The 26,494-nt window shown below is 43.4% G+C and overlaps 1 protein-coding gene across 1 annotated transcript in view; it reads left to right on the plus strand.

Moving 5' to 3' along the window:
• The first annotated feature begins 273 nt into the window (after positions 1–273).
• Positions 274–26,494, plus strand: part of LOC124259971 (protein phosphatase 1 regulatory subunit 12A-like) — a 30,932-nt gene continuing 4,711 nt past the window's right edge. The window contains 3 exon segments of the mRNA XM_046694196.1: positions 274–544; positions 22,080–22,615; positions 23,846–24,740. Of these exon segments, the coding sequence (XP_046550152.1) occupies positions 22,132–22,615; positions 23,846–24,740 (1,379 nt within the window). The 5' untranslated portion in view covers positions 274–544; positions 22,080–22,131.

The following is a 26,494-nucleotide window of genomic DNA, read 5'->3' on the forward strand; positions in this document are numbered from 1 at the left end:
CATCCAAACAGAAGTAACGTATTTTCACATCGTCGCTGGGGCGATGGGTAGGGTAGTGGTTAAAGCGTTCGCTCGTCACGCCGAAGGTCCGGGTTCCATTCCCCACATGGTTACAATGTGTGAAGCCCATTCCTGGTGACCGCGTCGTGATATTGCTGGAATATTGCTAAAAGCGGCGTAAAACTAAACTCACACCGTCGCGTAGCAGTATCAAACAGCACCCTTAAATCTCATAAAGCATTACCCAACCCATTACTGAGGGGCGAAGTGAAAGACCCCATTCACCAGCCCGTGTTGGCCGCCTCCACGTCGCGGGAAGGGGGGAGGGAATGTGTGCATTCTGGCGTTCTGCAACGACGTTGTTGTGGGACGTCGTGACATACGACAAGCCAGGTGGATTAGAGAGTGCATCGCCAGAGTTTAACCAAGGATTACCTCCGATTTTGGCCAGCTGACAATATTTCTTGACTCGTCGCTACGGCATCTGTGGGAACTAGCTGTTGGATTCCTTCTGTTGCCGGTAGCCACTTACAGCTTCAAGAAGGTGAGTCTTTACTGGATACACTATTAAGTTATTCTCTTTGACAATTATATTAACGTGTCCAAATCAAACATAAGTTGATAAAGCTCTATATTAGACAACTATTTACCTGCCAGTCCATTGCGCAGATTTCAAAGTATCTGCCATCAAATTTATGTTAGGGCTTAAGGGTAGTAAGGAACACTATCTACCAGCAAGCTCATCTGTATTCTGTGGGATCGCGATTCAGGCCTTATCAATATTTTGCAAAGTAAAATAGATAACAGGTTTTCCTATGCGCGTGGTGACAATCAGTACGCGTCGCTGCCACAACACTATCAGGAAGTTTACGTTTTCTTAAGGAAAATAGGGAAAACGTAATGTATACCTATACTTTAGAAACGTTTCTCGGCGACACTGTACAGACAGTTGTACACTGTACAGACAGTTGTACACTGTACAGACAGTTGTACAGTGATATATGGTAATTAGGAATGTACAGGGTTACGGGTAAGTATACATAATAACGTGGTCCTAAGTACAGTAGTTTGAATTGAGGTAAAATTGTTCCCGGCGCGTGAGCGTTATCGTTTGTGAGATTACCAAGGTTAAGGCAGAGAGACCGTGACACGATATCGCATAACTCGCGCTTCAGATTAACAGATTTAAGGATTATGTTAAGCGTTGATAGACGGGGAAGGGTCACTTCAGGGAGGGGTGGATATATCGAATCTGACCTCAGTCATTGTAGATATGTCTGTTGATTATTTATTGATTCTAACCCCAGATAGTGTTTGAGGAATGTTTGGTCCAACGTAGTCGTGGAATGTGGCATTATTTACAACGTCGTACATTATACCTAGTATTGAGTCAAAATCTCTTATACAGACACTAGTTGTTGCTTTTTCCTTTTTAAAAATGTAGATACTCTCTGCGACCCTTTATGTTCTACACTTACGGGCAAAAGGAAGCCAAATGTACAACCATATTTGATGGGGACTGAAAATGGAACGAAAAAAATAGTTCTTCGATAGTGATGCATCTTACACGGGATCTTGACATATACTCATGCCAATAATGGTTGTCACCCCTCCCCACCCCAACCCCCAACCCCCACCCCCTCTCCAATAACAAAAATTGAAGGGGTGACAACCATTATTGGCATGAGTATATTTCTGAGACTCTTTTGAAAACATTTATACATTTGCAGTCAAATCGAATTTTCAAATGTATTCTTTTATATAAGAAAATTAAACAACAACATCAAACAAAATACAAACAGTTATACTGACCAAGTATTAGCGTGTGAGTAGTGGGAACATTACCATAGTCAGTATGGTTGAATGCAACCTGTATAGAGGTTTGGGTTCCATTCATTGTAAGGGTGCATTGTTCAGTGAAGGATCATGTTTCGATGTTTAATTTGAAATTTGTCCAAACCCCATTAGCATAAGGAGACCGAAGCACAAGGAGCAGCTCATTTCAATATGTGTTAACGTTATACGAGCCTTCGCGCGTCAACGAACCTAAGTCTCAGAAAATATATAATTTTGATCGAAAAAAGTTATTACAGTTAAAATTCATCCCTGTGAGATTGCAGAGCTTGTGGCAAATCTAGACTTGCTTTTGTAGATCTATAGCTTCTCATTGAGGACTTGGCGGGAGGGAAGAATATCGTTCAGGTACTGGAGACCGTCACTGTAAACGTAACGCTCCGGCCTGTCTGATTCATTGTACATTCAAATTACGTGGAATATTCTGTATGCTGCGTTGTAATTTGAACATATCCTCACGACATTGTTTGTCATTATCGTGACTGTATAATTAACCTCACCGGTCCCTAGTGATGGCTTTTCAGCATTAAATATGTATCGCCAAAGACAATGGGGCTGTAATGATCATGACTGGTTCCACCTGTTATCGTTGTTATATTGATGAGCTGCCTCTACCTGAGCACACGTCAACATACCGATCCCAGCTGTAAGATTGTCGCAGCTCACCTTGATCTAGATTTAAAACAGTGTCTGAAAATCGGTTCGGCGGAGAGGCACACGTTATGTATTTTTGTGAGTGAGTATGGTTTTACGCCGTATTTAGCGACATTCCAGCAATATCTCGAATTGTACCCAAGTGGGGGAATCGAACTTGGGTCTTACGAGCGAACGCTGTAACCACTAGGCTAACCACACCGCCCTAATTAGGTATGCATGTATGCGTGCGTGCGTGCGTGCGTGCGTGCGTGCGTGCGTTTAAGTTAACAATTAATAACATCAGCATGACCATTTGAAGCTGGCATATTGTTGTGCTACTAGTATGCATGCCTGCTATGTTATAATATGAATGTGAATTGTGCTTTAAGTGCGTAGTCCTGTTTTGCTGCATGCACGTCCGAGTTGAATAAGTGATTGGGTTACATTGGTTTTGGCACAACTTTGAACTGTGTGTCATTTATATCACGTCATGTCGGTTTAATGTCATAAAGTAAGGCTTGAGGTGATTTAAATCCTAAGCGTTGACGAGTCCTTTATATAGTAGTGACACTTATGCATGTGTGCTGTGTTGTATGTATGCTTTACGAAAAGTCAGTTACTATATCAATTTTAATTCATAATTCTTCCAATCTCCATCCTTACACAACAAGAAACATTTTGCCATCCCTGGTAATAACCCATTATTTTCCTTACAGCCTATCCCTCACTGCAATGCTTAAGCCCTAAATGAAGCAAGTACCAGGTTCAGGATCTCCAATCTCACGGGAGCTCCTTTTCAATTTACATTTTGTGTTACTTATATATATATATATTCTGACTACGCGTTAGTCTATGGCGTTAATTTAGCTAACGGTTCAAACATCAAGCCCACATAGTTCACTGCTCTACGAAGAAGTCGATACCACCAGGGAATCAATCAGGGAAATAAAACACAAGTCAAAGCCTCCGTGGCAGGTGGTCGTCACAGTCTTTAGTTGGGTTCTCTAAAATCACTTGGTATTCATTCTGTCCCCTGGTGCTTCATATATTGGCTATTAGTTCAAACCATTCCGAAGCATATCAGAAAAGAAGACTATGAAACGGGAACAACAAGGTGTCGCTGTCCGTATAAGTATGGAAACTACAGGATCGTAGCAGAATCTGCTTGCGGTTGGGGACTGGATGGGTTGGTTTAGTGTAGGTTGGGTTGGTTTTATGTACTTTATGTAGTATTTACCATCTTTGGTCATAACGTTACCAGTCGGGGTTCACTTCAAGGGCAACCCCTTTAGATGGCCATGGGGAGTTTGTACTACGTTTGTAATCAATTTGAATGCGGACATAGATATTTTACAACGATAGATGGAGGTTACCTACATCAACGACATCTACAAAAATACAAGTGAACACAGTTAAGTCGAACGCGACCGAACTTGTCGGAGTGTTCAACAAATCAAAAAATATATTCTCAAAAGGAATGTGTCATGTTTCATTAGTTCGACACTGGCGAGAATTCGATACATGAGTGTTCGACACAGCGGTGTATATTTGTTATTGGGACTGTAAATGCGAACATGCGAACACCGATGTATCACGGATATGAGTCGCATACAGTAGCCTCTTGATCCAGTAGATACAATAGCATCAAGGCTATTGCATGTCAGCCGCGGATTAGGCTGGTAAAGTGCCCAGCACATGTATCTGTTTACACTAGAGCCTGTTTGATATTGACATGATATTGACACTGTTACATGTGTATCACATTACCGTTAGTCCGTTCACCAACACCTGCATATCATGAACTGTTAACATGGAACCTACAATAAAATAACCGAACTGATACTTCATACATGTAAGAGGCTTGGTCAATGAAATTTAATTTGGCTTAAACAGCTCCATTTAGGTTGAAAGTAACTTGATTGACATGGAAAAATCAGAAAAAGAATCTTTCGAAATTCTGTTTCATTTAAGTCAGTTGCTGGGGGTGTAATCTTATGGTTACAGCAGGTCGCTCGTCACGCAGTAGACCAATGCAGGGTCGATTCACAAGGTGGATACAATTTCTGGTGATTAGAATATTGTTAAGCGCGACGAAAAACCATACTCGCCCACTTGTTTAGGGGTATGTCATAATAGAGTGAGTGAATGAGTTTGGTTTTACGCCGCTTCTAGCAATATTCCAGCAATATCACGGCGGGGGACACCACAAATGGGCTTCACACATTGTGCCCATGTGGGGAATCGAACCCGGGTCTTCGGCGTGACGAGCGAACGCTTTAACCACTGCCCCACCACCCATGTCATAATAATAGAAAGGGCAGAACGGAAAGTTATCTATGTTATGGTTCAGGACTGCGCGACAGACAGCATTCATGATATGGGATGGTGATTGATGGTATTCAACGTGTATGGCCTTGGCCACAGACCCCAGTCGGAGACATGACACTGATGTTTGTGATACATGTCCGTGTGTTCGCAACATTGCCACACGTTCATATATATCCATCAAGATCAACGATAATTCAACTCTCAACTAATCACGCTGACATAATTGATATTATAACGATTATGATAAGACATCTTATACAACGCCTAGCTCCACGTACGGAGTTAACATATCTAGATGGCAAAGAAAGTATAAACTTGAAAATTGGATTTGACCGAAACACTAAAATCGTTATCAAAACGTTAAAAGCCTTAAGACCATCGCCGATACATTTCAAACTTAAGGCCCAAAGAACAACTATAATACCCATATCAAATACACCACTATCGCGTAACCATTGGGTGTTTATTTCATGCCAGACACCTTCAAACATGAGTGTATTAAAATGTGAGAGTACTGGCGAATCAGCTTGCTTGGCAAGAAGTACCTAAGTGTACAAGTAAAGCACACACCAACACAAGAAAAATATATTTCTGAAACTTTGTTCATTTTCCTCGTGGTAATAGGTGTATACATTTACCCGCCAGTTTAACGTATACACTTGCTGGGGGTCCAGGCATCCGAACACAGGCGCCATCAGTCAATGGACTCCTGTACGTATGGGCGATTTTCTTCTTCTGGTTGGTGTATGCATGTAGTAAATTATAGTGTACTCGAACTCGGATTTTTCGGAGAGCAAACTTAACCTTTTGACCTCGACTGCTAGTATCCGATTGGCACTTCTGAAGAGTTGATCTAGCCCTTCCAATTTGGGATGACCGTTGTTCATTGAGGAACTGGGTTTGTCTACAAGTGAACATTGTTTTGTGCCGCTGTCAGTTGTTTTACAAAGGCAGTCGTACATATATAAGTCTAGACGAGACGCCCGTTCCACAAAATGATCTTAGCGCTTAGGTGATCGTAACTCACACATAGGCTTACGAGCGCTAAGATCGCTTTGTTGAACGGGGCCCAGGAAACAAAAATGACTAAATGTACGAGCAACGAAACACGCCATCCGCCACCCGGGCTTCGTGGACCAAGTCTGAGAGCTGTCCTAAAGTGGGTACCAACGGCAAATTGGGAAACGGGGGAGTTTTTCTGGGGGACCACGTGCGGTCTGTGAATTTTTCTGTCTCACAGACACTGAGTGGCATTATTTTTTTCCTTTATTTCCGCCAAGGCAAGTCTAGATTTCCTAAGGTTCTGAAGCTCGATTCTCACTTGGACTCATTTTCAGTTCAAAAGGAATTTTTTGTTTCTATCAAAATTTTAACTTTATATATTCAGAGACTAAGAGTTAGTGTATCTGTGAACTGGTCATGGAGTTTCTGGAGACGTGAATAGAGTCTACACTTACGACATTGACACGGTGTAGGGGCTGTGGGGTAGCATTGTGGGGTAGCATTGTGGTTAAAGCGTTCGCTCGTTCCCCACATGGGTACAATATGAAGCCCATTTCTGGTGTCCCCCGCCGTGATATTGCTGGAATATTGCTAAAAGCGGCGTAAAACCAAAACTCACTCACTCAATCTAACTCAAAGAAAAACGACAGGTCTAAGATAACTAATGCAATTCTCAACGGTTCGATCCTAAAATCTTTATATTGGGAAATACTTAAAGCTTTCACGGAAATCCTACTACATTAACCGGTTTTAAAGTACAGGGAAATGTAATCTTCTTCTCTAAACACGTCCAAGCATTGCAGTTGACTGTCTCAGCTGGTGGTGTTGTTATTGACAGTTTACCTGTGTTCATTTCTCACCTGTCAGTTAGTTCTCGTCACTTTAAATCACGCTTTGTTTGCGTTTTTCGTTTTACAACAACATGCATGGGGTCTCCTTGGTTTAAATACAACGTGTTAGCGGTGCAGTTCTGCCAGTTTACCGAGTAAGTCGGTGTTAGCTTTATAAAGAACGGCGTTGTTAGCGGAAAAAAACATGTTGATAGAGACAAACCCTGTCCTGCAGTTACCTTCATTTGTTTTGGATGGGGGAAGACTTTTATTTGATTTTCTGTCACGTGTTTTACTGTTTGATGTCTGCTGTGACAAGCTGACTCATCATGGCGTCTTACAGACGGTCAAAGGGGCTGGTGGGGTGGCATAGTGGTTAAAGTGTTCGCTCGTTACGCCAAAGACCCGGGTTCGGTTCCCCACATGGGTACAATATGTGATGCCCATTTCTGGTGTCCCCCGCCGTGATATTGCTGGAATATTGCTGGAATATTGCTAGAACTAAACTCACTCACTCACTACAGGCAGACAAAAACTAAGAAATTATATAATCTAGTATCGATATGTTGTTGAAAAGTATATGAATGTCATAAAGCAGACAGGTATTGAATAAAGGAAACGGAATATATGAGAAGCAGTTGCTTATAATCACGGCTGTTGAGCGGTTTGTGTAGTCAAGTGGTTAAAGTGATCGATCATCGTCGAGCGTCCGGGTTTGATTCCCCACATCGGAACAATTAGTAAAACGAATTTCACATGTCCTGGTATGATCTTGTTTAATGTTGCGGCATAAAACACAACTCACTCGCCAACAGTTATTAATGTCAAACTGATTTCTGGTTCACTGCTCAGGCGGTTATATTGTTAAATCTACGATCTGTACGTAGGACAGGAAACGTTCCATGACAATGTAAAATGTGTTTATGTCATCGTAAGTTATTTTGCGACTGGAATTTGACGTAACTACATACCCACGATCTTAGTCTGCCATACAGACCCTGAAGCAGATATATCCAAGAAAGCCCACACAAGTCTAGAAAATGTGGCAAGTCTAGATTTCCACAGCTTCAGGAAAATGAAGAAAGTCTCAGGCCTCCTTTTCATTATATTAATTTTTTACTATGAACTCTTTTTTTCTGTATAATATGTTCATTTCAGAGACTAGTTCTTAGTCTACCACGATCTCTAAAACTTGGCCTTTATTGCATTTGGTGGGTGTCCTCCGCATACTTAGGACAAAGGTCGCGGGAAGTAATATTGCTCAGTCCTCAAAACTATTTGGTTTAATTGATGATGAACGATGTACAATAAGTGAAGATAAACTATATATTACTTAATAAACGCCTTTCATTGTGACAGTTGCGTCACAAAGTTACATTTAAATTGTGAGGTTAGCTGTCACGTGATTTTGTGAACGGTTCATGGCGCATAATACTAATGGAGCACTTTCCTGTTTGATTCGGCTTTAATGTCTGAACTTGGGATTGCATTCTAACCTTCTATCCAATTAAGTCAAATTGCTAAAGTTATTTAAAATGTAAAATATACAACATTCCTATGCAATGCTACTTAAATATAGTTATTTCTTTCGTAGTCCGATAGCCCATCTGTTATGTCATGATTCATCCATATTACTTTGTTCACTATCGTGTCATCGCACGACAAATTAATAGTCTGTCTCACAGTCCCTAAACCACATTAATTTCCCTACTGCCTAGCCCTCCCTGCAATGCTAAAGCCCTAAATGAAGCAAGTCTAGATTCCGTCTCACAGTTACTGAACCACCATATTTTCCCTACTGCCTAGCCCTCCCTGCAATGCTAAAGCCCTAAATGAAGCAAGTCTAGATTCCGTCTCACAGTTACTGAACCACCATATTTTCCCTACTGCCCAGCCCTCCCTGCAGTGCTAAAGCCCTAAATGAAGCAAGTCTAGATTCCGTCTCACAGTTACTGAACCACCATATTTTCCCTACTACCCAGCCCTCCCTGCAATGCTAAAGCCCTAAATGAAGCAAGTCTAGATTCCGTCTCACAGTCCCTGAACCACCGTATTTTCCCTACTGCCTAGCCCTCCCTGCAATACTAAAGCCCTAGATGAAGCAGGTCGAGATTCCGTCTCACAGTCCCTGAACCACATTATTTTCCCTACTGCCTAGCCCTCCCTGCAATACTAAAGCCCTAGATGAAGCAGGTCGAGATTCCGTCTCACAGTCCCTGAACCACGGCCTACTGCCTAGCCCTCCCTGCAATGCTAAAGCCCTAGATGAAGCAGGTCGAGATTCCGTCTCACAGTCCCTGAACCACATTATTTTTCCTGCGGCCTAGCCATCCCTGCAATGCTATAATGTTCTAAATGAAGCATGTCTAGATTCCGTCAGGAATTTCCCAACTGACTGGGGCTCCTTTTCAATTTATATGGGTTTATTTGTTACTATCAAAATGATATATATACTGGGAGAAACAAATAAAGAATAACGGGAAACTTCAAGCGTTCCTTAATATGTTCCAGTTTTCATCACCAGCTTGAATAGGGCTGTGGTGATGAAAACTGGAAAATAATAAAGGAACGCTTGAATTTTCCTGTTATTCTTTATTTGTTTCTCTCAGTATAGTATACTATATATTCAGAGACTAAGCTTTAGTGTGAGGTGAGGTGAAAATGGGTTTTACGTCGTGCTTGAGAATATTTCGCTCATATGACCACGTGCATGCGTGTGTATGTGTATGTGCGGCTGCTTGTACTAGCCCAGACTTAAGCTGGTTTTATAGTGCTAGCCCACTGACATACCATGCCGCAGTGAAGCATGAATACCCCACTCAGACACATTATACTGACTCTGAGCCGACCAGTCCTTGTTGAACCCATTAATGCCGAGCGCCTGGCAGGGACCAACAAGTACCATATGTTAACGTCTTTTGGTATGACGCGGTCGGGGATCGAACCCGCGACCTTCCGCTCTCCGGGCGGACGCTCTAACCAGTACACGGAGGCGGTAGCTTTAGTGTAGACAAATTAACTGACAGTGTAGTATTATAAAGCATTTGTGTGGTCCGTAACCTTTTTAAAAAACCTGTTATGACAGTGGTCTAATTCTGTTCTCACGTTTATGTTTTCCACAGTGTATGGGGCAACCGACATCTACATGTTTCTAGACTATGTGGTCTTAGAATAATTTATGTACGAAGCTGGGTGACCATCAAAATGTACTATATTGGTATGTACAAGTTTAGACCTGGTTTCATGTACATTTGTACAACGAATACATAATGAACTCACCCAATGAAGTGTGGGCAGGATATGTACCACGTGATCAGATTGATGACCCCCCGCAGAGCGGAGCAATGTCTTGAGGATAGAGGGTTTTATCTGGACCCGGGTGTATATCGGTGTATAATCACAGCGCAAACAAAACCCGTCGATAACCTAGCAATACTTGGAGATCTTTGAACGTCCGTGTTTAGGGGGGATACGTGATTGATTTTAGGTTTTATAGGCGTAACACAACTCCTCGTGATCGTTGTTTAGTGGCCCTCTCGTTGAATATACACACTCACCGAAACTGCCAATAATGGTTACGCTAGCACACTAATATGGAATATATTACTTGAACGCTCACATGATATGTTTACAGTGTATGCTGTATGCAGTTTGCATAATCTCATATCAGACAGGTGCCCCAGTCATCTGCCTCGACGCAATTTGTTCTGCAGAGTAGCCTCCCTTGGGCGTGCAAGACACCTGTACTCTCATGGGTTTAAATCCTTGTCCGCTCTTATGAAGTTACTAGGTTTGCCTGCGCCATACCCTGCTTGTGTGTCACCAATGTGATAAACGTGTAGAATCTGTATCACTTATAGCTTTACTTGACTTTTGGGATCGGGTGGACAGGCTCGCTGACTTGGTTGACAAATGTCATCGTATCCCATTGGCGTAGATCGTTTCTCATGCTGTTGATCACTAGACTGTCTGGTCCAGACTCGATTATTTACAGACCGCCGCCATGAAGCTGGAATATTGCTGAGTGCGGCGTAAAACTAAACTCACTCACTCACTTACCTTATTTTACTTGACGAGCCATCGCATGTGTTTGTGACGGACTGGTGCAGGATACGCTCACCCGCTGTCATCACTATGGTATTTACAAACACATTCTAATGAATACATCAAATTATACAACGTTAATATGATTATGGAAATACCTTTTTCGGTTTCATTCTACACCCAGCTGTCTCGCCAAACTCACTCACTCACATATACAGCTGCCTGTGCATTGACGTCTTGACGTTTAAGGGCGGTGGGGTAGCCTAGTGGTTAAAGCGTTCGCTCGTCGAGCCGAAGGTCCGGGTTCGATTCCCCACATGGGTACAATGTGTGAAGCCCATTTGTGGTGTCCCCCGCCGTGATATTGCTGGAATATTGCTAAAAGCAGCGTAAAATCATACTCACTCACTGACTTGACGTTAAGTACCCATACAACACAGATAAGTCTGTCTCACAGTCCCTGAACCACATTATTTTCCCTACTGCCTAGCCCTCTCTGCAATGCTAAAGCCCTAAATAAAGCAAGTCTAGATTTCCCCAGGTTAATCTCTGGTCTTCCTGGGACTCCTTTTCAAGTAAATGGGCTTGTTTGTTGCTATCGAACTTATATATATTCGGAGACTAAGCATTAGTCTAAACACACATGTACGCAAGCCGTGTATATAAGGCCACTTTGTAAACATGTTTAATTCACCTGTCAAGAGACTCAATCCCTGTGATATGGAGTACATTATTCAAGATACAGAGAAGGTCAAAGATTATGCATACAGCCTCAAACGTGTGAGATTGTTCATGCGCCTGTTGTATTTGATATGGTATTGATTTAAATATGTTTGTATTTGTTCGGCTAAATATGATCAGCCGCGTTGTTTTCAAACGTCAACCTCAACTGTCTGCTTACCACTGCGTTCTCGTCTTCCAGATGTTTGTTCTCAATTTAGTTGATGTCAAGATTGGTTTGTCCTTATTGGCGTCTCGTTCATTCATTAGGCACAAACACTCTCGAGGAACGGACTTGATCGCTGTTATTGAACAGCACTAACCTGAAGTGATCTGTGACCGATCACTCTGAATTGATTGTAGTGGTCTCAGATCGATAGAGCATATGTGGAGGACGTGAACGTACTTACTTTAATGTCATTTGTGGAGCGTGTTCGTCCATTGGTGTCCCTACTTACAGGTATACATATTGAAAATATACTCTCAACATAAGTACAGTCCACTGACTGTAGTGCCCGTGTGTTCTACCTGACGCTGTTGGTAATATATGGCAACGTGTACATTCCATATCGTGCCCCACAAACCCCTTTCATCTGGGTGTCCGGTATATGTTAGGCATAAACACTACATAACATGGGTGTACACACATTGAGTGCGACATGTGTTTGCTGGATATAGAGTGTATGTGAGGAGAATGTTGGACACCGATAAAATCGTCTACAGAGTTGTTACATACAGGAACAGGGGGAACTGATTAAGGCGTTTATTTTGCTCTGCAGAGTTACGCCCCTTGGGAATTGCAGTATCCTATGACTGGTTCGAATCCCCGTTCGCCCTCATGCCTGTATGCCTGAAGTCACGCTGTCGGCTGTACCCAGTGAGACTCCATATTGTCGACGTGTTGGTTGTATGGTCTATCACAAGTCCTTTAATTAAGCCCCACATCATGTACCAGTAAGCGAGCCTATGCTGGTATTTCCTCATATCTTTATTCATAAAAACAAAACATGTCGTTTTAGAACCGACTTCTGTGTTACTATGTGTTGCAATGACATTATAGGAATTTTGTGAATAAATGATTTGGTTTTAATAGCATGGGGCAATATTACACTTATACCACGGCTTGTCGAAGTGTAGGAGGAAAGTCATATTTTACCAAGCTTGTATAACTAGTTAAACGCAAGAGGACAGACTGAGGTGCTGACAGAAAAAAAAATGACATGGGATTAAAATCTTGAAAAAAATCAAATCCATGCAATACCCATGGACGCATCTCCACAACGTGAGTTACCTCCCCTTAGACCTGTCAAATATGTGGGACGCTGTTACTTAAGTTACTGGACAAAAGAGTGAGTGAGTTAGTTTAGTTTTACTTTAAGCAGCTTTTAGCAATATTCCAGCAATATCACGTCAGGGGACACCACAAATCGGATTCACACATTGTACCCATGTGGGGAATCGAACCTGGGTCTTCGGCGCGACGAGCGAACGCTTTAACCAATAGGCTACCCCACCGCGCCGAAGACGTCCCAGAGTGTTATTCTCGATCAAAGGGCGTATTATTCTGAAAGGCGTAAAACCCATGAAGATTCGGGTTAGAAGAGAAAGCACACACATGATAGATTGTAGTTATCAAAGTTGTGTTTTTGACTGTCCGCTTTGTTCAGGGGGATGTTTTTAGCCCAGCAAAGTGTTGATACCTTTGTACTATGTTCAAATTGAATTTTAAAGTATATACTTCCTTCCAGCCGTCAATTTGTTTGGAGGAAAGAATTCTAACTAGCTCTTATATTGATCTTGACAAAATTATTGTTGAATATTTAGAAAGTATAGCTATCTTGGTTAAAGTACAATTGTAAGTTGAATTCTAAATAAGAATCGTAACAACAACGTGAAAAAAAATTGAAAGGGTTTCTTTTTCATTCGGAACACCCCATTGCCTCTCTTCTTTATTATGAGTATGTCCCGAGCCCAGTCTCATTGTATCTCCCTCAGCACGGTCACGCTGTTTAATCATTCTATACACTGTCCACTCACACAAGGAACACTGGTTGTTTGAACCTTACACTCCATGTTGTCCGCTAGTCTTGTGTTTTCTCGCAACATCACGAAGTAGTACTTCCTGACCATGTATTTATTCAACAAAAGCAGCTGAAGCGATCGTTCGGAAACAGTCGGGAACGAAGTAATGGGCGACGACGTTCTGTCACGTCCGGTAATTTACAGGAACTCTTTTGGAAAGAAGTGAATCATTCCCAGCTGACCCTGTATCCTACTATGTGATGACCTGATGACTCAGGGGGTCCTGTGTCGGACTGACCACTGACCTTTTCCCAAACACGTAGTCCAGTGGGGATCCAGCGCACACTTCGTGAGAACTTCGGGAAAGACACATCAGTACCTGTCGAACTGATCTGATTGTTTGTTTTGTATGTTGTTTAACGCCGCAATCAGCAATATTCCAGCCATATGACGGCGGCTGGTAAATAATCGAGTCTGGACCAGACAATCCAGTGATCAACAGCATGAGCATCGATCTGCGCAACTGGGATAGACATGTGTCTACCAAATCAGACCGCCTCCGTGGTGTAGTGGTTAGAGCGTCCGCCCGGAGAGCGGAAGGTCGCGGGTTCGATCCCCGACCGCGTCATACCAAAAGACGTTAAAATATGGTACTTGTTGGTCCCTGCCTGGCGCTCGGCATTAATGGGTACAACAAGGACTGGTCGGCTCGGAGTCAGTATAATGTGTCTGAGTGGGTTATTCCTGCTTCACTGCGGCATGGTATCTCAGTAGGCTAGCACTATAAAACCAGCTTAAGTCTGGGCTAGTACAAGCAGCCGCACATACACATACACACGCATGCACGTCATCATATGAGCGAAATATTCTCAAGCACGACGTAAAACCCAATTTCACCTCACCTCACCTCACCAAATCGGCGAGCCAAACCACCCGATTCATATAGATGCCTCTTATGACAAACATGAGTTGCTGAAGACCAATTTTAACCCGGATCTTCACTTGTCCGAACTGATGGAATTTCAAAATGTCACTTTAGTTGTTTACATCTTTTTGGAATTAAAATATGTATTCTTAAAATGTATCTACTAACTATTGTTTGGCTAATGTGATAGCTATAGGTATAGGGCATTGCTAAGGAGTAAAACGTAATGTGTCATTGCTAACGTAAGTGTTTGTTGGGAAATTGTCTCAGTAGACTGCGGAGGTTATTTGCAAGGTAATAGCACACCTGTATATGAAAGCTGATGTTCTTACACGGCCCTCAAGCCTGCGTACGTACGAATCCGATAAGGGCTTGTAGTGGCTTGTAAAATCTTTATTTCAGGTTTATTTGAATTGATGGGGCTTAAGTTAGCTGGGCTGGGGAAGAATGTCGGCAATTCTTGTTTCCGGGTACTCCTTGTGGTGAGACATTGTGTTGTGTATAACACACATGCTGCGGTTCAGGCACTTATCAACACCCGGGGCAGTTTACATACATAAAACATTCAGCAGTTAGTTCATCGGTGTGTGGTCGTACTCATCCTGGGTGATAGATGACGACAAATATTATAGGAATGTGTTGGACGTAGAGTGAGTGAGTGAGTATGGTTTTACGCCGCTTTTAGCAATATTCCAGCAATATCACGGCGGGGACACCGGAAATGGGCTTCACACATTGTACCCCGTGTGGGGAATCGAACCCGGGTCTTTGGCGTGACGAGCGAACGCTTTAACCACTGAGCTACCCCACCGCCCCTTTGGACGTAGAGACGTGAATGTGACGTGTGTGGTAGAGAGACAAAATGTGTGTTGTGTGAAATGGGCAGAGGTGTGTGAGGTGAGACTGAGAGATATAAAATTTTATTTTGTGGCGGAATGTGTCTTTGGGATTAAGAGTGTGTTGTGTGGGCAGAGAATATATATGTTTGAGTTATGTTGTTTGGTGGTGTATGTATGTATGTGTTTGTATGTGTATGTATGTATGTATGTATGTATGTATGTATGTATGTATGTATGTATGTATGTATGTATGTATGTATGTTTGTATGTTTGTATGTATGTATGTATGTATGTTTTATGTATGTATGTATGTACCGGTATGTATGTATGTATGTGCGTGCGTGCGTGTGTGTGTGTGTGTGTGTGCGTGAACTGTGTTTGTGTGTATGTCTCGTGAGACGAATAATAACACCAACTATAGCAAAGGTTACATATTACGAGTGAGCTTTCAACTCATTATTCCTGGGGTATGGTAGAGTAAGGTTTTCTAATTGTTGGACTATCAACGTTTAAAACATTTTGTAAATTTTGCATGAGACCATTCCTGAGACGATGTTGACTTGGTCACTAGTTGAGATCAAACAGGTGAAGATTCTCTGCAATCCGTAAAACCACACGACCTGACCTTGGCATTTGACGGCTAATTTTTTCGCCTGTAGGATAGATGTAGTCGGAGCCTCATCCTCGGAATGCCGCCTACTCAAATATTTGAGCAACCTTTCGTAACTTCAAAGTAGAAATGAATGCGGTTTGGGCCGTTTGTCAAACGGAAAAGAAATGATCAAATGTTTCGAACCTTTCCAGGGCTGTGAATTTTCAAATTACCATGGCAACGACACATATTTTGGACTGTTCATTATTTTCTGGTGTATAAGTAGTCAGCTTTCGTAAAATTAGTTTATATGTATATAAGTACGTTTTCACCTAAATATAATATATCCACCTTCTGTCTTCTTACGTCACCTTTCTGACTGAAATACATTACCATATTCAATGACGGATGACATGCCAACAAATTAATTTAATTGCCAACAATGATGACAAATGTGCCTTTGAAGTCCTTGACTGTCTTAAGACGTATATCAGATAGAAGTCTCTCTCCCTATATGTATATATCTGTGTATGTCTGCTTCAGCACTGATATTAGATAAGATCGGCCTTGTTTGTGTACAAGAACCATACTTCACAGAGGATTACGGTTGTATCCTTCAAAGTGTGATTTGGTCGACTGCTCACAGCGTCTAAGCGCCTGCGTTAATGGAGCTAATATACCTTGCCACATTTGTTTAGCTAAGTAGCATTGAGAGACAACAAAGCCTCTTGTGTGGAGCGTTCATCTGTCTTGGGGCCGTAGTACATTAATGCATGAAATCCCCAGGTCGTTGTCTTCTACACGTTGCTCTGTCCGGAGTTGGAGTGCAGTGCTGTGAATGGCCTGACATTGATCGGTAAGCTGGCGCTTAGATCAGCGCTTAGTCTCTGAAGTTATTAATTTCAGTGCTGCTACTGCTACTACTACTACTACTACTACTAACACCACCACCACCACCACCACTACTACCACTACTACTACTACTACTACTACTACTACTACTACTACTACTACTACTACGACTACTACCACTACTGCTGCTGCTGCTGCTGCTGCTGCTACTACTACTACTACTACTACCACTACTGCTGCTGCTGTTGCTACTGCTACTGCTGCTGCTGCTGCTGCTGCTGCTACTACCACTACTGCTGCTGCCACTGCTGCTGCTGCTGCTGCTGCTGCTACTACTACTACTGCTGCTGCTACTGCTGCTGGCTGCTGCTGCTGCTGCTACTGCTGCTGCTGCTGCTGCTGCTGCTGCTGCTGCTGCTGCTGCTGCTACTCACTACTGCTGCTGCTGCTGGTGTTACTACCACTGCTGCTGCTGCTGCTGCTGCTACTGCTGCTGCTGCTACTGCTGCTGCTGCTGCTGCTGCTACTACTACTGCTGCTGCTGCTGCTGCTGCACTGCTGCTGCTGCTGCTGCTGCTGCTACTGCCACTGCTGCTGCTGCTGCTGCTGCTGCTGCTGCTGCTGCTACTGCTACTACTGCTGCTGCTGCTGCTGTTACTGCTGCTACTGCTGCTGCTGCTGCTGCTGCTGCTGCTACTGCTACTACTGCTGCTGCTGCTGCTGCTGCTGCTGCTGCTGCTGCTGCTGCTGCTACTACTACTGCTGCTGCTGCTGCTGCTACTACTACTGCTGCTGCTGCTGCTACTGCTACTGCTACTGCTGCTGCTGCTGCTGGTCTGCTGCTACTACTACTGCTGCTACTGCTGCTGCTGTTGTTGCTGTTACTGCTACTGCTGCTGCTGTTGCTACTACTACTACTACTACTGCTACTACTATAACTACTACTACTACTGCTACTGTTGCTTCTTGGCTTTACGACTACAGATTCAAATACCATCGCATCTATTCCGTCAACTATTACAACATATCAAACCGTTCGGCTATTACGTAATCTCAAGTGTTACTACAATTCTTGGCATGAAATCTACCACCGCGACTACCAATAATCACACGACTCATTTATCCGCGATTATGACCCAAAAGCTCTGTAAAAAAGTACTCGATCATAAGAAAATTGTTTATCGAAATAAAAACATTATCATTTACTTTTCCCTTCCAATTTAGTAAAAGAAACGAAACTCTAATTTCAGTGACCCAAAGTCAACTGCATTGGTTTAAGTCGAACATTAAATCACGTCCGAGGTATAAGCCTTTAATACCAAGCAGTGTTCACATTCCATCCAACAGGATGGTGTTACGTACACAATAGTAAACATACAAGTCATTAATTACCAGTCAGCTGACCGCGAAGAGGGTCAAATGTAGGTAGCATTATAGCCACGCCCCCATAACACACACTAAGCTTCTGTCACAAGTCGTTGATGGCCACATATACTTGTGACTGAAGGTTAATAGTGAATGTATGGGTGTACACCCCAATAGGACTCCGGAAGTAATGGAATTGTTCCTCATAGGAATTTTACCACAAGATGTACTGTCCACGTGATGTGAGAAGCTGTGTTAATAAGGTATGTGTGTATGTATGTCTGTGTGTGAGTGGTTTTACGCCATTTTTAGCAATATTTCAGCAATATCACAGTTACGACACCGGGAATGGGCTTCACACATTTTATCCGTGTGGGGAATCGAACTGCGGTTTTCAAACGTCACGGTGCCCCCAAGTTAATACAGTCATACCCCGTTGTGTCGAACTTGTCGGGAAAGGTTCGACTTATCCGAGTGTTCGATACATCCGTCAGCATAGAAATGACCAAGTACCAACACGACCAAAGTGCTTACAACATCGTTTTTATTTTGTATATATTTGAAAGTGAAGTTGGGATTTGTACCATGGCTAAACTTACATACGCAACACTGTGTCTAGTGGGCCACCACGTTTTCCATGATCAATGCTTTCAATCATGCACATGTTTTACCAGTGTCGCTTTCTGTATGCCAACGTTTAGACACATAGAGGGAGCAACAGCGACAATTGCTGATATTTATATTCTCATTTCAGTCTATTCACAGTGAATTTATACAGTCACATAAGACAGGTGTTTAATGTTTGTCATTAGTCCCGTGGTAACACAGACGGAGTCTACTCCTGGAGACGTATGTTGAACAGCGCCAGACTTTCTGCATTGTGAAGTGCCTTCCTTTAACGCTGTCAACTGTCGGTCACTGTCAGGGTGGTTGGTATGTTCTGATACTGCCTACTTCTAGACGCCGGTCAGAGTCACAAGGAGTAACCGCTCAACACGCTCTCATACTTGGATCTCTCGCAGCTAGTCGTGAAGTGCAGGTGTGGGAGGGGGTGATTTGTGTGGAGGGTTAATATGTGTACACGTGAGAGAGGGTGGTGGTGGGTGGGAGAAGAGGTGTATGAGCTTGGAGGTGATGGGTGGGAGAAAGAGTGGTGGAAGAGGTGTATGGTCGGGAGAAGAGGGTATGGATGGAAGAGTGGTGTATGGAAGGAGAAGAGATGTGAAGAGAAGTTTATGGATGGGAGAAGAGGTGTATGGATGTGAGAAGAGGTGTATGGGTGGGAGAAGAGGTGTATGGGTGGGAGAAGATGGTTTATGGATGTGAGAAGAGGTGTATGGATGTGAGAAGAGGTGTATGGATGGGAGAAGAGGTGTATGGATGGGAGAAGAGGTGTATGGATGGGAGAAGAGGTGTATGGGTGGGAGAAGAGGGTGTATGGATGTGAGAAGAGGTGTATGGATGGGAGAAGAGGTGTATGGATGGGAGAAGAGGTGTATGGATGTGAGAAGAGGTGTATGGATGTGAGAAGAGGTGTATGGATTGAAGAAAGAGGATGTGAGAAGATGTATGGGTGGGAGAACATGGTTTATGGATAGGAGAGAGGTGTATGGTGTGAGAGAAGAGTGTATGGATGGGTGAGACAGAAGGGTTTATAGATGGGAAAAAGAGGTGTGGATGGGTATGGATGGAGAAGAGGTGTATGGATGTGAGAAAGAGGTGTATGGATGTGAGAAGAGGTGTATGGGTGGGAGAACATGGTTTATGGATAGGAGAAAGAGGTGTATGGATGTGATGGGAGAAGAGGTGTATGGATGTGAGAACAAGGTGTATGGGTTTATGGATGGGAGAAGGTTTATGGAGAGACAGAGGTGTATGGATGGGAGAAAGGTGTATGGATGTGAGGATACAGCTATGGCAGGAAAAGAGGTGTATGGATTGGGAGAAGAGAGGTGTATGGGTGGGAGAACAGGGTTTATGGAGGTGGCATGGATGGAAAGAGGTGTATGGATGGGAAGAAGAGGAGAAGATGGGATGGAAAAGGTGTATGGTGTTTCTGGATGTGTATGGATGAAAAGAGGTGTATGGATGGGAAAAGAGGTATATGGATGGGAAAAAGAGGTGTATGGATGGGAGAAGAGGTGTATGGGTGGAGAAGAGGTGTATGTATGGATGGGAGAAAAGAGGTGTATAGGAGAAGAGGTGTATGGATTGGGAAAAGAGGGTATGGGTGGGAGAAGAGGTGTATGGTATGGATGGGAAGAATGGATGTGTGGAGAAGAGGTGCATATGGTGTGAAAGGGAGGTATGGATGGGAAAAGAGGTATGGTATCAAGGTGGGAAAAGGGGTGTATCGATGGGAAAAAGAGAGGTGTGTATGGATGGGAGAAGAGGTGTATGGATGGAGAAAAGAGGTTTTATGGATGGAAAAGAGGTGTATGGGTGGAGAAGAGGTGTATGGGTGGGAGAAGAGGTGTATGGGTGGGAGAAGAAGATGGGTGGGAGAAGATATGGTGGGAGAAGAGGTGTATGGATGGGAAAAGAGGTGTATGGATGGGAAAAGAGGTGTATGGGTGGGAGAAGAGGTGTATGGATGGGAGAAGAGGTGTATGGGTGGGAGAAGAGGTGTATGGGTGGGAGAAGAGGTGTATGGGTGGGAGAAGAGGTGTATGGGTGGGAGAAGATAGAGAGAGGGAGATATATAAATAATTCAATATGCCCCATTAATAACAATTTGTAATCACTAGCGGACCCACTGTATGCGCATGTCAGGATTTCTAATGACCCACAAGGTAGCTTTAGCTATTGACAACTTCCGGAAGCCTGTGATATTGAGGAGGTAATAAACTACCCGATCATGACCGGAAATGACGTGAACAACATTGCGCAGATCATTTCTGCGTTCCCTCGCCGTAGTTTGGCTGCAAGATGCTGACTACGACGTCCAGCCATACTTACTGACCTGACCTTTGTGTTTGTGTGTAACACGACCTTATGATGATGGCGTGGTCAAGGACACTGATACATCCAGCAGAAGTGTGAAAAGAGGGTCTATAGATGTGCAGACCAACAGTCATTCGCGTACATACACACAGACGCACACACGCACGCGTAGATACACACTGACACCGAGTTTTACAACACACACACACCACACACACACACACACACACACACCACACACATACACACACGCACGCACACACACACACGCTCGCACGCACGCACACACACGCACGCACGCATACACACAGAGAGATTTTCATAAACACTAAGCATTTTCACTTAGGCCCCGTGGCAAATCGTGAAGAAAAGAGTTGTCTATCTTTAACACGAGCGCGCTTGTAAAACAGAAGGTGACACAGTAATTGGAACATGCGCAGAAGATACACATAATTAGGCTTAAGTTAACTCAAACCTAATTGGTTTGTTCTTTTAACGTTCAGCTTGCTGGTTTTTGCTCTGAAAAAAAAAGTCATCCTATCAAATTAAAACTACAACTGTCTCGTTTGTCTTTGTCGGTGTCAAACAACCAACACGGTGCAATTTATTGGGTGTATTTGGTCTGTTGTTTCAACGCATCGCTTTGACAAATTGCACACGTAAACGACAGCAAAGAGAAAACCATTGGTCTTACCGAGCCCCGCTTGAGTGTTGTAAGTGGTGGCCACAGAGGAAACTATAAAAATCAATCAGTAACTGGGATCGATATTCTGACAGGAAGATCGATAAAAATGGGAAAACAAATTACAAAGACATTGAGTAAGGAGATTTGTAGCGACTCGTTGTCCTGATCCGATTGTGGAGTGTTCTAAATCTGTCTCACGACACCTCACGTCGTTCACACGACGGCGAACAGACACGTTGGCATGGCTGACTTATTCCCTGCTGCAGGCGTATGATGACGCCGGGCATATTGCTGTACTGGACACTTACAGGTTGTATAATGAAATTTTGTTCGTATTGATGGTTATTTTCTGATCTTTATCAACTGAACGTCATCTAGTGTTTGTCGGCGAATTGTTTAGCAGTTTTACAATTATAACATCTATATGTTTTGTTTCCTCTAGACTGAAGACCGAAATGAAGAGACACAAGACCAGAGTCTGATTGGCTGAAACTATGGAATCAAAGGAAAAAGATAATCTGCCCCCCAATGGGGTGTTGACCTTCACCTTGTTTGTTATACTCCCCACGGAGGACGTCTGTTCGCTCCGGAATCTTGCGTCAGGCGTCACCGTACGTGAGTTAAGATCTCGTCTGGAGTTGATGGCGGGAATTCCCGCGCAGATATATCGCCTGGTATGTTCCGATGACGTCGCACTGCACGAGGAACACCGACTAGTGCTGGACAAGAATGTATGGGACGGGTTCATTGTTCGTATCCAGCTGCATGAAAGTTGGCTGCGACTTTTCAAGGCTGTTCTGGCAGACGACGTTGATCACGTGATACATCATGGCGCCGTAAACTTTCAGAATCAGAAGGTCGCCAGCCCTGGCGAGGAAGGCAAATTCAAGGACATCATGCAGGAACGAGGCTTTGTGTCTTTATTCATCGCGAGCTACTATGGTCATCTGAAGATGTGCCAGACGCTGCTCTCTCTGGGTAAGTAGTGGATTGTCAATTTTGATTAGGCTCAAGGGGACCATCCCTATAAATCTATTGACCATGATAAATATATGGTAGATTTCAGGATCAACGCCCGAGCAATGTTACCCTCTAAACATTTTCATCTGAATTCATTTGAGTTCATGTCCTGGCACATGAGTATAAGTGGACTAAAACCACTTAATCTGTGGCATGCAGAAGCGGACGAAATGGGTTTCAGACGTTGAGCTTCATTCTTCCGTGTGTTCCTCTATTTCACCACCACCTCTCATCTATGAATAAATAATTGTCCTTGCAATAATATCCCGAATGTTCGAATGCTAATATAAAAAATAATAATAAATGTCTTAAGCTTACGGAGACAATGATGCTACAAGGAAGGACAAGTCAAAACATTGATTACACAACAGTTTCGTTTACTGCTGACAGGGTTCCGTCCTGTTGCGCAACCAGTCCATAATTTAGAGACCAACTCATTCAACTGGATACATAAATATTAATCAGTATTATTTGATCCATCTAATCACTTGCATATTGCAACACTACGCTCCTTCTAATCCTTGCAAACACGTCGTGCAGCGTGCTCTGTCGTACAGCATGCTCTGACAAACGGAGATCTGGAAATCGTGGAAATCTCAAAACGAGGCTCTGCCGCTAGACAAGTTTGGCGGTCTGGTACGGACTTGATATTATATTGTATGTTACAGAAATACTCTTAATAAGCGCAAAAAACACATAACAGGTGTAACCAGTGAACCAGATGAATTGTGAATCATTGACGTCTCAGTTAACGACATGCAGCCTAAACCTTGACATAAAATATAGAAATACGATCATTTAAAACTTTAAATTTGAAATTAATTTGTAAATACCATTTTCTTATGAAACAAGGAATTGGAATTTAGTGTAACCATAGTTATTTGTAGTGTCTCTTTTCACTTTCACACGAGAAAATTCGGATCGGCTGAAAAGTAGGTCATTGTCTCAACTGGTTAATGAGACTCAAGTTTCGGTTTGCTCGTGACCCTAAGGGTCTCGGTGCTGTATTTGTTGTCAGCTGATACCTGTGTGGCATCGTGTCAGAATACATCCCCTGGAACCTATGCTTGTCACTCATTCACTGTGACTGACTTGGTAATGATGTCCTCTCAAATGCTTATTTAGCAGTGCCAAAATTGAAAAACCAAACCAAACCTACCATCATTCATTCTGTTTCTATTTGTCCAGGTGTCAGTGTGAACGGAAGGACGCCATTTAAACGGACGCCATTGCATGCCGCGGTCAGCCGGGACCAAGACCATGTCATGGACGTCTTGATCCAACATGGCGGATCTGTTGACGTCAAAGACGCGGTGGGAGATACTGTTGAAATTGTTGCAAGAAAATGTTTCGCTAAACAGTGTGTCAGGAAGTTAAGAGTTCTGAAGTTACAAGGCTCTGTTACCAATGGGTATGTTTCGTTGAATGGACAAAATTCAAACAGGAAAATAAAACCATTAATCCCCAGTCCTCCGGCTCAACAACCGCCATCTAGGCCAACAACAAGCAACAACAGATCGAGGCTCATTAAACGTCATACTGTGCCGTCAGTGAATTCGAAATCTGAGCCGCTTCCGGTTGGAAGTGAAGAGGAAGTGACGTCATCGCATCAACATTTCATGTGGGATACCGATACTCGTGAAGCTCGGAGTTCTAGTGCTTCAAGGTACCGTTTAGGGACCCCAGGCAATAATCACGTGATGCCGAGAATTGGAACGGCTAGTTCTAAATATAGTGTGTCGTGGGATGACTCGACTCCCCGCACCCCAGGGCGCCACACCCCAAACAGACATGGATCGCTTCCTCACAAACAGTCCATACTCAAAAACAAGGGAGAGAACTTTGCCACCGTTCCCCCACGAAAGTCAGGAAGCAGGGGAGTTTCGGGTTCGATACATGTGCCATCCCCTCCCCGTGCCCCCAGTGAACATGGTAGTCAGATTTCGATTGCGTCGGCGCCGGGGATGGGTCAAGACCTTTCCGGGAACAATTCGGATGCACGGAGCGTGGAGAGCGCACCTGAGCTGCAGAATGAAAGTCAGGGTGCGGATAGCAGTTGTAAAGACTCCTCCAAAAGACCAAGGTGGGGTTGGAATATCGATCGAAATTCATTGATGTAATCAAACAATCGATAGAATTTTAAAGTAATCGATGGTAATTTGAATGTAGGGTGAGTGTAGTGAGATTCAGTATATTGTCTATTGCATTGTGAGTGAGTGTTGTGAGTGAATAGCGTTTTAGCAATATTACAGCAATATCTCGGCGGGGAAGACATTGTACCCATGTGGGGAATTGAACCCGGGTCTTCGGTGTGACGAGCGAACGCTTCAACCTTTAGGGTACCCCACCGCGCCGATTAGGTCGGCAGAGGGCAACTTAGATGACTGCGGAAGGGACGTTACAGGTAATGCTATTGTAAGTTACGCACCGTTTGATATTAGGTCAATCGTAGTTTTTAGTGGCCGGAGAGTGAAATCCGGACATGGGATTCAGACGTTGACACCTTTGGTGTAACACACCAGCGTGATACTGACGGGACATCGTATCAGGGTGAAACAGGATTCGAACCCTTATATTTGGATTTCTTCACAAACACAAAGGTACAACTTTCCATACTTACCATTGTTTAATCACGAATGTTTCTACTTCGGGTATAGGACAAGGGGGTATCTGTGCTAATTCTTCCAGTGACAACACTAAGTAGCGCCTTATTGTCACAATGTGAAGATCCGGATTAGAATTGATCTTTGTAACCCATGCTTGTCGTAAGAGGCGTCTAACGGGATCGGGTGGCCGAGCTCGCTGGCTTGGTTGACATCGTCGTCCAGTTGCGTAGATCGGTGTTCATAATGTGAATCACTGGACTTTCTGGTCCAGACTCGATTATTTACACATCGTACAGCTTTAGTATTGCTGAGTACAGCGTTAAACAGCAAGGAAACAAACAATAATCCGTTACTATGTTAACCATTTCAATAGGAACGAAAGCGTCCATGGTAACGGCATTCCACTGTGTATACATGTCAGGGTGGCCCTTTGGCTAAAACGTCCACTTGCTAAACTCGTCATTAATTGCTATCATTCGACTACTAAAACTATTCTCGTTGCCAACGTCAGCAATACCTTGTGTGTCTGTCCTAGACGTGCTGATTAATAGGCGGTAGCGAATATTGCTGATTGAAATAACATTCACACATTAACTAGCTAGCCTCATTATCAGTATCCCTTGTTATCCCTGCTCGATAACTGCTTCGTTATAACCGATGTGTTGCTTTATCCGACGTCGACATAGGAAGGGTTACAGGGGCCGGAGAAGTTCAGTAAGTATCATATGATGCTGGGGCGGTATTCATAAAAGAACTTAAGTCTGAAATATGACTTAAGTTTTTGAAAAAACTAAGTTTATCACTTTTTCTGACTTAAGTTTTCAGATTTTACTCAAGTCATATTCATAAAGCAACTTAGGCTTAAGTTTTGGCGATTTCCGACTTAAATCTTAAGACTGGGCAGGGGGGTAGGCTTAACTGGAAGGTGTTTGACTTAAGTCAGTAAACAATATGGCTGCCGTAGCGCTGAGGCGTCGTTCATTTCACCAAAGACCCGTGAAGATCCGAGGTAGAATAGGTCTTCAGCAACCCATGTGCTTGCCATAAAAAGGCGACTATCTTGTCGTAAGAGGCGACTAACGGGATCGGGTGGTCAGTTTCGCTGACTTGGTTGATACATGTCATCGGTTCCCAATTGCGCAGATCGATGCTCATGCTGTTGATCACTGGATTGTCTGGTCCAGACTCGATTATTTACAGACCGCCGCCATATAGCTGGAATATTGCTGAG

This window comes from Haliotis rubra, unplaced genomic scaffold (assembly GCF_003918875.1).
Source record: "Haliotis rubra isolate DU_JTF1 unplaced genomic scaffold, ASM391887v1 Scf745, whole genome shotgun sequence".
NCBI classification, from domain to species: domain Eukaryota; kingdom Metazoa; phylum Mollusca; class Gastropoda; order Lepetellida; family Haliotidae; genus Haliotis; species Haliotis rubra.